General features: G+C 44.2%; 1 protein-coding gene across 1 annotated transcript; it reads left to right on the forward strand.

Annotated features, from left to right (window-relative positions):
• The first annotated feature begins 502 nt into the window (after positions 1 to 502).
• Positions 503 to 5,519, forward strand: LOC149275504 (erlin-1-like). Its single transcript, XM_089504622.1, has 12 exons — positions 503 to 615; positions 848 to 929; positions 1,258 to 1,304; positions 1,626 to 1,687; positions 2,031 to 2,156; positions 2,395 to 2,468; positions 3,329 to 3,387; positions 3,797 to 3,888; positions 4,171 to 4,260; positions 4,841 to 4,920; positions 5,160 to 5,342; positions 5,499 to 5,519. Exons 1-12 carry the CDS (start codon positions 503 to 505, stop codon positions 5,517 to 5,519), a joined length of 1,029 nt encoding a protein of 342 aa, XP_089360748.1.
• Positions 5,520 to 13,796: the final 8,277 nt, after the last annotated feature.

Here is a 13,796-nt window from a genome sequence, read left to right on the forward strand (position 1 = left end):
TGTCGCTCGTTTAAGGGTTAAAGCTGCCTCCGGGCTGTTCGTTCTCTACACTCTATAAAGCTGTGTAATGCTGTTTACGGATTCATTATTCTATATGCGTTTGAAGCCCGGCATGCACCCTGAGAGCAGCCGTCTTAACTTCCTGTTCTCAGGATTATTCCTCCCCATTAAGTGGTGGGTTAAACCAAATACCCCTTTAAAACCCTGAAAACGTGCGCTGTAAGAAGTCCGTCCAGGTCCGCTGGTAGCTTTGATGGCAGCTCCTCTGGGAACGCCGTAAAGTCTGTCCGGTTGGGGGTACGTGGAAGTCGGTTTTGGAACCCCCTACTCTCGGTTCCTCGGCACGTGCCAGCAGGCGTAACTTGGGAAAGCAACGAGACACGGCACCCGGTCTTAATTACTACCTGTAGCCCTGCCGTTAGTAGACAGTTCCTAGGCCAACATGGACGGAGCCTCGCGCGGGGCCCGCTGCTGACATAGCGCTTCGTGTCTTGCAGGTAGGATGACCATGGCACAGCTGGGAGCGGTGATCGCGGTGCTGACGGCTGTCACTGCCCTGGTCCTCCACTCGTCCATACACAAGGTGGAGGAAGGCCACCTGGCCGTGTATTACAGGTAAGAGAATGGCTCTGAAACACGCGTGCCGGGGGGGGCTGGCAGCACCGTCGTCCCATCAGAGCCGCGCTCGAGACACCATGGGGGGGGGGATGGTCTACCAGCATGCCGCTCCTCTGCAGAGGGAACGGGTCAGACATGCTGGTGGCTGCTTCTTTTTTTAAACAATAGTTTTGTGCGCTTTTTTTGTACAAATTCTTCAAATTCATCGCTGATCTTTCTTTTCTTTTAGAGGGGGTGCGTTATTAAGTAACCCGAGCGGGCCGGGCTATCACATCATGGTTCCTTTCATTACCAGCTTCCGCTCCGTCCAGGTGAGTCGCTTCACGGCGCGCTTGCCGTTTGGGTGGCTGCGGGGAAGTTACAGGAGCGCTGTCATAACGTTAGTGGCCGGGAGTCACAGAAGCTTTGGAGAGCGACTAATGAGCAGATGGCATTAAGTCGTTTATTATTTATTCATTTATGTAGCGCCATCGTATCCCACGGTGCTGTACAATGGGGCCCCTGCGAGGATGGGCCAAAGAAAGACAACGTCCATAATGTATTACCGAGAGCAGCATCTTTAGTGTTTTGGGGAGGGGTTTGCTGTGTTTTTGTTTTTTGGAGATAGTGTTGCTGACCATGCTGTTTTGTTCCTTTCAGACCACTCTTCAGACTGACGAAGTAAAAAATGTACCATGCGGCACCAGGTCTGTCTCTGATTATATTTGGGGGCTAATTCCTGTTTTTTCTTTTCTCTGTAAAACCCCGTTCTTGCCGCGTGGAAGGAATTAAGATGCTGGCTTCTGGTCACTAGGCATGTATCGTAGTATCCGTTGATCATGTGCCGGGGGTTGCTCTTACAGGTTATGTACATACCCCACGGTAACGCTTTGGGCACGAATCCGACCACGTGTGATTGAAAGCTCTGAAGCGTTACTCTGATTTTAGGAAGTGTCCAGATCTGAACGTTTTGAAGACTTGCTTTCCCTAAATACCCATCTTTGTTTTTGTTTTTTTTTACCTTCCAGCGGTGGCGTCATGATCTATTTTGACAGAATTGAGGTTGTGAATATGTTGCTTCCGTCAGCAGGTGAGTGAATGAATTATTCGGGGTCACGCTTAAAGTCAGCAGGCGAGTGAATGAATCATTCTGGGTCATGCGTAAAGTCAGCAGGTCGACAAATTTTGACTTGGCTCTAGCTCCTTGAGCATGATTGATGGCGTTGTGCTTCTAGTCAAGTTCGCGCACGCTGCTTTAGGATTTGCCATTTTTGTTTCGGTTTGGCCAGGGAATTTCTACTTCTGTTGTAAACCAAAAATATTCTGGTTCCATAAAGGCCACAAAGAAGAAGAGGTCATCTCTAGCTTTAGGTGGTTTAGATCCGGGCAACCGATTCCCTGATGCAAAGCTCTTTCAACCTCTGTCTTTATAGTGTATGACACGGTGAGAAACTACACCGCCGATTACGACAAGACCTTAATATTCAACAAGATCCACCACGAGCTCAATCAGTTCTGCAGTTCTCACACCCTCCAGGAGGTTTACATTGAGCTCTTCGGTGAGTTTCCATATGTTCCTCGTCTATGATTCTGGGTAGATATACATTTATCCTCCAGGAGAGGTTTCATTTAAAGTCCTGATCCTTGGTCTACAAACGCTTGGGTCCATCTTCAGTCAGCACGAGGAACGTTTGGGGTTGTAATGAACTGGAGTTCGTTTTGGATTCCAAAAGCTTTGGTGGACTCTAGAGAAGGTTGAGTAACGCTCTTCACTTATTCCTCTCTTCGCTCGTACAGATCAAATAGACGAGAACCTGAAACTCTCGCTACAGAAGGAGCTCAACGTCATGGCTCCAGGACTTTCGATACAGGTAAGAGCTCTGCCCTGGAGGGAATTCTCGGTTAATATCCAGATAGCACTAATTCACGCTCCGCCATCTTTGTGTAGGACGTTAGGCAGAGTTTTCAGGAACTCTGTGCCCTGAGTGTAATTAAAGGCGTGGAAGGAGGGCCTTTAAACCTCCGACCTTCAGAGCTTATACTAAAATCTGCGAGCAGAGGCCCTCACATGAGATCCGCTCATAATGTCGGGATAAATAATGATCTTTAAGAGAAGGATCTGTTTCTGTGTTGCAAAGGCAAGGACTGTATGAAAAATAAAAGGTAATGTTTCCGTGCCCCACTGTTCGTGATGGTGCGGCTGCTTAGGAGACCACCACCGTATCCGCTCCTAACCTTGGGGGGCATCTGCCAATGGCGGATCGCACTTTATCGGTCAATTAACTCCATGAAGATCCTGACCTAAAGGATTGAGTGCAAAGTGTGTTCCTCTGCCTTGCCCTTTTTTATTGTCTCTCATCAGTCGAGTGAGATTAGCAGCTATTTGTCAAAGGTGTCGCTTTTCATAACCCAGGGCCGTCGCTCTGCCAGTGACACAAATGCATCATAAACCAGCCTGATATTCTTTAAGGCTGCACCCTTGTAGCAGGTTTATTTTATTTATTGTGGTTCTAGACAGGTTTTTTTTTGGATATGCGGCCTGAAAAAGTTTTTGGAGTATTTCCTCTTAGTGAAGTTCTTAGTATATTCAGACATGCTGAAGGACCTTGCATGGTGCATCTCCATTCGAATAGCCCACGTTTGGTGTGCAAATTAGTCCCTTGTTTGCCGCTTTAGTAACATGCCAGCCTGGCTTACGCCCAAATCCTGATCTTTTCCAATCTGCCATCAGGCCGTCAGAGTTACCAAACCCAAAATCCCAGAAGCCATTCGGAGGAACTTCGAGCTGATGTGAGTAGCCGATCTTGGTTCTTCGACAATAAAAAATTTCTGAAATGAGGGGCTTGTGTACGTATTTAGTTTTATTAAGTCAACCATTAAGAGCATAATAAAAACTATAGATCTTTACCAGTCCGTGTTTTGTTCAAGAAATAATTTAAAGCTCACCAGGGTTGTATTTTGGTGGACAGGTGGCAACTTTTCCACATTTGGTGGATGTACCTGGGCACACTCAATAAAAGGCCTGTGCCCAGTGTTCTTCCACGCAAAACATAATGGATGGGGAAAAAGATCATAATGATCTCAAACGCAAACTGGTATGGGAGGGCCTCTCCGGTTCTCCTCACCGCAGTTCATATTATCTCTGAGGTTCTAATGCAAAATCAGATTCATAACGCTTTACTTAAACCCTCGTCTGCAGGGAAGGTGAGAAGACGAAGCTCCTTATTGCGGCTCAGAGGCAGAAACTGGTGGAGAAAGAGGCAGAGACTGAGCGGAAGAAGGCTATAATAGGTACAGTTAACGTGGTCTGGGTTGGAGACTCCATGGTGTGTTCATACAGATGTGGCTTGGAAGTGTTTCAAATGTGCAACCTACAGGTCATTAGGTGGCCGGTGAGAAGTGGACGTTCAACCCTTGGGTCTCCTCCGTTAGTTCGGTAGGCTTTTGAAATGATGGGGAATCATTGACTGATTTCTAGGTGCCTCACCCTGCCGCTCGTTCCGGGCTGAAGGACTGTGCAGCAAATCATTACCTCCTGTCCTTACCTAATGCCCTCCTTTCTTCTCACCACAGAGGCAGAGAAGTTTGCCCAGGTGGCAAAAATCAATTTCCAGCAAAAAGTCATGGAGAAGGAAACCGAGAAACGCATCTCCGAGATCGAAGGTACGTTTCTCCTCGACGACCGGTGCGAGACCGGAGGTGATGCGCAAATACACCGCTTCACAGAAGCTGGATGACTAAAAGTAATGTCCTGAAAGGGTTCATTTAAAGCTGATGTGTCACCTTTATACAAATTACAGCCGTGTAACTGTTTACAGATGTGTGTGTATATATATATATATATTAATGTGTGTGTGGGTTAGAAATTGAGTATACCATTGGAGCAACCATAATAACTTCCTCTTTTAAGCATCTGCAACTCTTACGTAATGTTCCCCCCTATTGTTAAGTTGCTGTTTGGTTCAAGCAGCCTTTAAGGATGGGGGAGGAGTAGAAGGTAAAGGACATCAAGACAGGAAATTCATGAGTTAATGTTGGCTCAACCACTGATCTCGGCTCCTTACTCTTACACCAAAGAATTTAACTTTTTGCCAAAATAGAAGGCTATGAAGATAAAGGAGTTCTGTGGTGGTTACAGTCCAGACTTTGAGGAGCAGGTGCCACAAAGTTGTCATCCTGTAATAAACGCGACAGCGAGGGGCCGATCATGGTCTAACAAACTCTTCTGTTTCGCTTCCCTCAGACTCCGCTTACCTTGCCAGGGAGAAAGCCAAAGCCGACGCCGAGTATTATACCGCTGAGAGGTTTGCGGAGTCAAACAAGGTGAGAGCTCCGGCCGTCGATATGAGTCATATTGGTGATATTTCCAAAACATTGGCCCTGAATGGGTAATTAAGACTGAGTCATTCTATTGTCCCCCACAGACAGTATGATAAGGAGTCCGGGGGGGGGGGGGGTTGTCTAGTAGATTGGAGATTAGCCATTTGTATGAGTTCTCGCTCTGTTATTTAATATGAAGCTGCTGGAAAGCATTGTTTCTCGCTAACATCTCCCCCGTGCAGTTAAAGCTGACCCCTCAGTACCTGGAGCTCATGAAGTATCAGGCTATCTCCGGGAACAGCAAGATCTACTTTGGAGCTGATATCCCCAGCATGTTCTTGGACAGCATTCCTCTCAGGTCGTCACAAGAGAGACAAGATAGCGGCACAACTGAAGTCGATGGCAAGGCGTGCAAGAGCGAGAAAGTATGAAGTCGCGAACGAGGCGGAGACAACGTTTGATCTAGACGGAAGCAGATGATGACGGGTCGCGCCCCCCTTCGTCCGCCACAGGCTGACGGAGGGCCACCGCCTGTTGAAACTGCCAATGAATATGCTCTCTTTTTTGTTTTTTTTTTTCAGCTGAAATTTACTAATTTTTAACGATTGGCTTGGGAAATTTGATGATAAGATTTGTAGGCAAGGTGTTGATGCTAAAGGTTGATGTATGGGTTCCTTGGGTTGAGGTGTTGGAGGAGCTTGTGCTACGTCCTAATGAGCTTATGCCAATAATATATCCGAAGCTTGATTTGCAGAGGCGGCTTTCATTTTCTAATTGAAGGAAAAAAAATAATTTTTTAGTAATCTCTGTAGCGTAAGGAACCCATTTAACCCCAGTAATTGCAAGTTCTACAACAGCACATGATACCACCAATGCTTCATCTTCTGTGACGCCATGGATTCTGAAATTCTAAGGCTGGCACCTAACCACCTGTGCTGTTTTATATCAATCACTATAGATACGTCCCTTCCTAGCTTCTGAAAACCTCATTTTGGATCATGGCTTTCTCCATTGGTTTGTCCAGCCCCATTTTACGTGTTCTACTTGTCGTGGACCGCACTTGCGATACTAAATGCTGGTCAACTAATGGTTTGTTGGACAAAGTAGTGGAGCCGTTTGGGGTTAAACACAGGGCTGGACAAATCTCAGGAGAGCTATGTAGCCATGGCTTCTGAAATGTTATGGCTGGCGCATAATGATTTATGACGTTTTTAGATCGCTTTGGATGCCTCCCTTTCAGGCTTCTGAAGACCTTATCTGGGCTCGTAGATTCTTTGTTGGATTTTCCTGTAGAGGCTGAAGGCGTCTCTTTGTGATGGACTTTGTTTGTGGCTTGAATGCTGGTCGTCTTGGTGGTTTGTTGGACTGAGTAGTGGAACCCTTTGGGGATGTCTATCCAAGGACCTTTGATAAGTTCACCTAGGCCATCTAGGACCTACATCAAGCGGTGGCAGGACCTTAGCCTTCATGATTTATCAAGCTCATATGACTTGAGCTGTTCCTTGGTAGAATCATGAGAAGATGTTCTGCGATGAATATCATTTTCGAGTGGATAGTGTAGAGTAATCTCAGATTTAACCTGCCCAGTAGTGTTTTCAGTCTTCTTCAGGAAGAGATTTTGGGCTATTTTGGATGAAACAGAAGTTGAGGGTTTTTTTGCAGGGTGGCTTGTTCATGAAATATTAGTTTTTCACGGCCTGGTTATTTAAAACATTTGTTTAAATAAAATTTTTTTTAAAACGTAATCGCTTACTTTTCCAAAGAGGCAAATGCTTGGTTTTGGGGAAAAAAAAAAGTCTTAATGATGCTAGGCCAGGGCTTGGCAAATCCCAGGAGCCAAGTGCCTCTGGCTTCTAGATTTTTTTGTGCTATTTTTTGTGCAAAAAAAAAATATATATAAAGATGGCTGCGAAAATATCAAGATCGTCATAACGTCTGCAATTTGTCCGGTTCCTGTGGTTGGGGGCATCTTAAAATAACACTATTTCTTTTAGATTTTTTTTCTTTTCTTTTAAATCGGTATTTCTTTTAAAAGAAGGTTGCCCAAAATCAAGACACAAGCCCGATAGCCCTAAAACCGAATTGGACAGACTTGACGCGTGATGAGGGGCGATTGTAATTTTGCTCCAACAAAGACGTAATAAGCCCCTCTTATTACTGAATTAATTGATGGGTAATTACTCCCAGCCACAGAGCGCTGCCACCGATGGCTGAATGATCGCTTCCAATATCCGGTTTGATTTAGTATTAAAGAGCCAGGCTCCTGCACTCAGCTCCCACTCAATACACTACAGGACTGACGGTCCGTCGATACGGCTACTGCTTTTTTTTTTTTTTTTTTTTTTACTCTTTTTTTTCTAAAATCGCTTGGCGAGGCTTTTTGATGACTCAGGGGTTAATAAGGACTTGGGTGCTTTTTTTGTATAAATATGTTTTCTAACCACTATTTTACCAGCCTTTCAGCCTGACGTCTGTGTACTCGGTGCTGGCTTGCAATTTTCTTTTCTTTTTTATTATTATTTTAGTTTATTTTATGGTTATATCAAGGGTTTTAAGGATGACATCAGTGGGATCCTGTAGGGATGATGATACAAAACGGCTAATTCTAATTGGTTCTTCCTTGCGTGGAGGTAATAAACTTCCGCTCAACAATGGGCTTATATGACCGCATTTAATATCGATAGAACCTGGGCCAGCTTCTGCTCATTCGCACGGGGTTGTTCTGTTAACAGCCCCTTAAAGTCGAATGGGTGACCTTAACACACCTTTCCCTATAAAGGTCTTGTTACTATTATGGAAAATTCCAGAACATTGACACAAGTTCACTTCTTCCATCTGGTGTGGATTCGGCCACGTGGCACCACTACTTTTACGTTATCCTGCAGTAATCTGGTAGCCTCTCTCTGCTTGGTTTTAAGGGAGGCATCCTGTGTCTGATGGATAATCTTGGGCACTCCACCAAAATGGTGACTGAACGTTTTACCCAGCGTGGCCGCAGCGGTCATTTGCCACCAGTCCGAGCAAACATCTGTGACTTATTAACATGACTTGTTAGGGACAGAGTCCCCCTTCTCTTCCATTTCCAAAGCCGAGCCTTGTTTTATACAGCTCGGTGTTATCTGTACATGACAATGAAAGAAAAAACATTTATAAGAAATTACTTTTGGATTTAAAAAATAAAGCAATTATTTTGATAACCTGGTAATGTCTATTTATTTTTTGCCTCCTGTCTTTAGTTGTAGTTGATACACTATTTGGAACCTCAGAGGTCTCTTCAGAACAGATTTGTCAAGTGTGATATTTGGACGACTTTATCTGCACCACACTGAGCTGATGCTTTATGGCAGTGCTAATGAAGTCCGTTCATCCATAGACTTTCATTAGTAAGAGAGTCCGACTGGGTGAGACACTCCCCATTCTTGTGGGAGAAACATGGTTGGGTTGGCCATTAATAATTCTTTCATGAGCAAAAAGTTAAATTCTTCAAATTCTCCCGGTGGGATTTTTTGGGCAGGTCACGTCTCTGAAGCTATGAGTTGAGTTTGTGTGTTCATGGACACTTCCTTGAACTGATGCCGTGTGCCGCCATCTTGGGTCTTACTAGCGTTTTCATTATTGTCACGCGGCTCCTGAATCCCTCATTGGTGAGAACTGAGCGCTGATGATCTGTTTTGTTATCGGCCTCCAACTTGGTGATAACTGCTGTAACACAGCATTAGGCCACTAGGTGGTAACCTTTATACATATTACTCTATTGTAAGGAGCTCCTGCGTTTGAAGTATCCTAAGCTTGACCAAGATAATGTACCCCCTAAACCTATGAAGTGTGCCCTTTGTCTTGCCAGCACATTTTTTATAATTACCTGCTTGTACCTATGGGTACTTTGTGCCTATAGAGTCTCATGGAGAAGCCAGTAGCCTGGAGAATTAGAAGATCTAGGTAAGGTATAGTTTGCCACCAGTGAGTTATCTGGATCTAAGGATAGAGGAGACACGGGGAATGACTAGCAGCTTAGGATGCCAATTTTAGAAAGCCAGGCAAATTAGAAGAGAGGGTGAGATGTCAATAGAGAAAAAAAGGGAATAAGTGTGTCATTGGCATAGGCAGGAATCAAAAAAGATAAGTCTTCCAATAGACAAAAACATAAGAGGAAAGACTGTAGGCTCCAGAACTGAGCCCTGATGCCGCCAACAGAGAATGTTTGAGGAACATGTTCCACAGAAGAAGGTACGGTCAGGGGTAGAATTTCAGACAGGAGACAGCTGTATCGCAGATGCCATGAGAAGGAAGGGGTTGGTCAACAGTGTCCAAGCAGATAAGCTCGAACAAATGACCTTTTGTTTTAACGGTGAGGAGGTTGTTGGTAATTTTGGTGAGTGTTGTTTTGATTGATTGAGGTCTCCTAAGTGTCAACGCTGCAGGTATTTTGGTTTTGCAAATGGGGATAATATTAGCAGTCTCCATTCTTCATATAAATGAACACTCTGAGGCTCCTTCCTGCTGCTTGCCTGCCCACTTGGTGCGACTCTCTGAGCGATAGGCATTTGGCAGGTGGGCAGATCGAGCTGGCAGAGAATGAGTTGAGGGCTGTTGGCCAGCCAGACATCTATGTTTCTGTAGAAATGCAGAATTGGCTCTGGCTGCTTCAGGACTGAGCTAGATCTCTGTGTAAATTATTGTCGGCCTGTAGATGCTTATGACATCAGATACTGACATGCCTGGAACGGATGCTACAGGGCAAATCGAGTGCCTGGAAGAAACCATCTTGTGTGGGTTATAAGCTTTTTTTTTTTATCTAGTATGTCCTTTTAAAATCTAAAAAACATTTTATGTATATTTTTCAAAGGACTCCACGATTCGCTTGTAGGATTGAACTTTGGTCTTCAGCGCTTATAAATGATATTCATTGAGGACCAACGGAGACTTGCATGATCACGATCAAGTGAAAGCAAATATTACTCATCTATTGGCGTTGGTCACACTGAGATATGTTTTATTAAGTCATGGAGGAAGACATGATGATCCCCCCCCTGCTGGTGCCAATACCTGCGCTTTAATGTATTAGGTTATTGTATGCAAAGGTTTATGGAGGGAGCCAAGCCGCGGTATGTCTGCAGGGTATAGGACGCAGAGCCAAAAAGTGAGTAAGTGCACTCAAATTCATTCATCACTGGAAAATATTAGATTCCTGTGGCTGAAAGACAAAATTGAAAATAAAAAAAGGAAATTAATGGAGGAAAAGGGCTTGGCATCGAGAGGCCGGAATCCAGGCTACTGATTGTTGAGATGCAGCTGATGGGAGCGGTGATGAGCTCTTCAGCTGCACAAATGTTTTTGGGAAGAGCCTGGAACCCAGGGTGGCTTTTGTGCATCCTGATTGGCATTGAAGTGCTTGCATTATCTCTTTGGCCCTCATATAATTTATTTCCCTAAAAAAAAATATATATATATAATATATATATTTATATGAACCCCCCACTGTTACCCTCTGTGGTGCTATATGTAGGAGCCAACGCCTTGCTGCCCCATCACCCCCCTTGCACTATGATATTTGCGATAATAGCTTTACAGAGGACCTCTAGCGCTAGAAGCTCATGCGCAATGTGCAAGGAGAGTCCAAGCTTACAACTTCCTACTTGGGCTGACAGGAGGATTCTGATACAGTCCGCACTGAGGGATCATGGGAAATATAAATTTGATCATTTTTGGGTCTGGATTTCATTATGGGTTTTCCCTTTCCAAAGCGATATTTTCGATATGAAGTCGCTCGGTGAGGCTAGGTTTCCACTTGGTTTTTTTTTGCTAAAAACGCCAATTCAGCCACACAGCGTTTTTTTTGTGAAAAAAAACGCAGCAGCCAGATGTAAGCTGTTCTTCAATAGGAAATCGGACAATGCCATATCCACTTAGCGTTTTTCTGTTTGCCGTTTTTTCAGTCCTCTGGCGTTTTTCTGCTTTTTTGGGCTCTGTGGCAGTTTTTCAGAATCGCAGCATGTTGACGCTCTGGCGTTTTTTGCAACGAAATCTTGGGGTTTTTCTCCAATAGAAGTCTATGGGAGAGAAAAAACGCCATGAAAAAGCCATGTGGGTTTTTTGCCTTGGCGTTTTTTATGGTGTTTTTTTCCACAGTTACAACGCAGAGGATGGACCCGGTATCTGTGAGTCCTACGAGAAATAGGCTGGAAACAAATAGTTTCACACAAAACAAAGTTCATATTGAATTTTACACCATTTGGAACAAACATCCAATACAAACAAACCAACGGGATCCTGCCTTCCGAAAGCAACAGCAAACAATTTGCACCATCATTTGGGGCCAATCTTCCTAGAGGAGCAGACATTCGGAATAAAGCAGGCCTTACAAACCACAGAAAAGAGACAGAAGGGTCCGCCGGGGCGTAGAACTCTACCAAGGAAATGACATCAGGAGGGGCAGATACTCGCCATTTATCCGAATCCCTTTTAGCTGGGTGAAACTTCTAACTTGGAAAGGCTGGAAAAACTGCCTAAGGTCAAAAAAAGCAATTTCCACAGAAAAAAGCCAGAAAAAACTCCAGAAAAAACGCCAAAACGCAGGTAAATGCAGTGGCAGTTTTCCTGGCGTTTTTCATCAAGAAAATAACGCAGGACAAAAACCCAAGTGGAAACCTAGCCTGAAGCAGGAGTGAATCATGGAGCCGCGAGTCCTTAAGTATGTGGACCCAGCGGTGGTGGAGCAGGCAGGAGGGGGGCCAGCGGGCTGATCTCATGCCTTAGAGCTGACTAAGTAAAGTCTGTCTCCAGAAGAGAGAGGCAGATTAAAAATCTTCTCTGAGAGGGCAGTAACTTGCAATCTTTTTGTAAAACCACAAAAAAAAAAGCCTTAAACTTCTTAACCCCTAAAATGCATCAAAAACCTGCGTTTTCAGTATTTAAGCATCCTCGGGTAACAGGTTACAACAAAGAACTTTGGTTATATTATGATTAGGGATACTTTAATCTCGAATGAATCAGGAACGCGCATGAGAAAGCTATAAAGCTGGGACCTTGTGCATCTCCGGTCAGATCTCACCTAGAGTATTGAGGACCATCCTGGAGACCCCATCTTTAGATGGACATTGAAAGAGAGTCCTGAGGAGGCAACTAAAATAGGCAATGGTTTGTAGGATAAAGATCTTAATATGTCCGGCTTGGGGGGGGGGTGGAGAGGAAAGAGAGGGAACGGGAGGGGGTGGATGGGGGAGAGAGGTTGGGAGAGAGAAAAGAGAGAGGATGGAAGAGAGATATTTAAATACATAAAGGGATTTAACAAAGGACAAGAGAGAAGTTTATTTTTTTTAAAGAGAAAAGTTACAAGAATCTAGCACTCAGCGTCAGGTAATGGAGAGTGGCAGATAAGTGGAACAACCTTCCAGCAGTAGTGGTAGAGGCAAATACCATTAGGGGATTTAAACATGGACGGATAGGCATATAGCGCCTGAATTTTTCATGTTCCCATATGAAAAAAGAGGCTTCTGAGTTCCCAAAAGCTTATGAAACTGTACTTTTTTATATTGGCCCAATAAAAGGTGTCACCATAGACTAGGGATTCCGTTTTCTTTTGGGCTATATCCATTTCTTATTCACTTAAATACAGATGTGACCTTCCTTTTCCATGTTTCGTACTCCTCCTCACGCCCGTGCATCTGTACCGAAGCTTCAGGCCGTAATAGATTTACCCCAGGAAGATACGCTTCATATAATCTGGGGGTAATTGATTTTCGGTCTCCTTTGTGCACTTAAAGCCCGTGGCTATTGTGTTTTTATCACCTGATTAACTCTTTAACCCCCTCTGTGGTACTGGAACAATAAGAAAGGACAATTCCGCCCAGAGAAGAACATAACCACCCAACTTAAACAAGGGTTTTTTTTCTCCTAAATGGGGCGAGTATCGTCTCAAAGGTCGGCGTTGAGTTATCTTGTAAACTGCCATAAAACTAAAAAAAAACTAGAAATAAGGACCTCAGGGCCAATCAAGTTAAATAGAACAATATCTAAAATCTATTTAAGCGTGAATTGTGGCCATTACAGAGAAAGCCGACATTGTGTGGCCTCCTAAAAAACGTCTGGTGGCTTTTCAAACATGAAGTGCTTTTAGAAGGAATGACTTCACTTTCCCCAAATGTGCCTTTTATCGTTCTATCCTCTAAATAAACCAATTTACCTGTGTTTAAAATAAGCATTACACATGTTTTAGAAACCCTTATTATGCCATCATAACCTCCCGGGATCTGCAGGATTATTCCTCCCCATTGTTTATTTTACTACATGAGTTTATTTAGTGTATAGACAAGTGAGAGATCTGCTCTAAGTAAACTATTCTAAATCATAAAAAAAAAAATGTTGGGGTCAGATGCTTGCATGTATGTAGCTGCAGAGCCATGCTGAACATAATTCCTACATTATTCATGCATAGGGGGCGATTTCGTGGGGGGCTTTATTCGGTTACTAATGTACGCTGACGCAAGAGGTGCCACGGTGCCTTTTATGTAGAAAGGTGACTAATGCACTTCATCTTATACCCGATCCTGTTAAGTTTGCTGCGTAGCCGATCATGTTACAATGTACCGGAGGGCTTGTTGGGTTATGTTTTTATAAAGTCCCGAGTCTCTCTTTGTCTTCGGACAGATATATATATATATATAGAACCCGGTGGGGTTTGTGCCAGAACTAACAACATTATTCCAGGACTTGAAAGTGTGGGAGAGGAGAAAGAAGCCAAGGGAGCCAAGAAGACAAGGGGAAGGGACTTGGCCTCCTATGTGTTTGTGTGTGGGTGAAGGTTACTGGGTCAGTGGGTCACCGGCAGAAGAGAAGACCTCAGGCGGATCTTTTTCCCAACATCTGGAGCAGACCGCGGC

The sequence above is a fragment of the Sceloporus occidentalis genome, unplaced genomic scaffold (genome assembly GCF_023333645.1).
Source record: "Sceloporus occidentalis isolate IW3139 unplaced genomic scaffold, rSceOcc1.0.p SCAF_282, whole genome shotgun sequence".
NCBI classification, from domain to species: domain Eukaryota; kingdom Metazoa; phylum Chordata; class Lepidosauria; order Squamata; family Phrynosomatidae; genus Sceloporus; species Sceloporus occidentalis.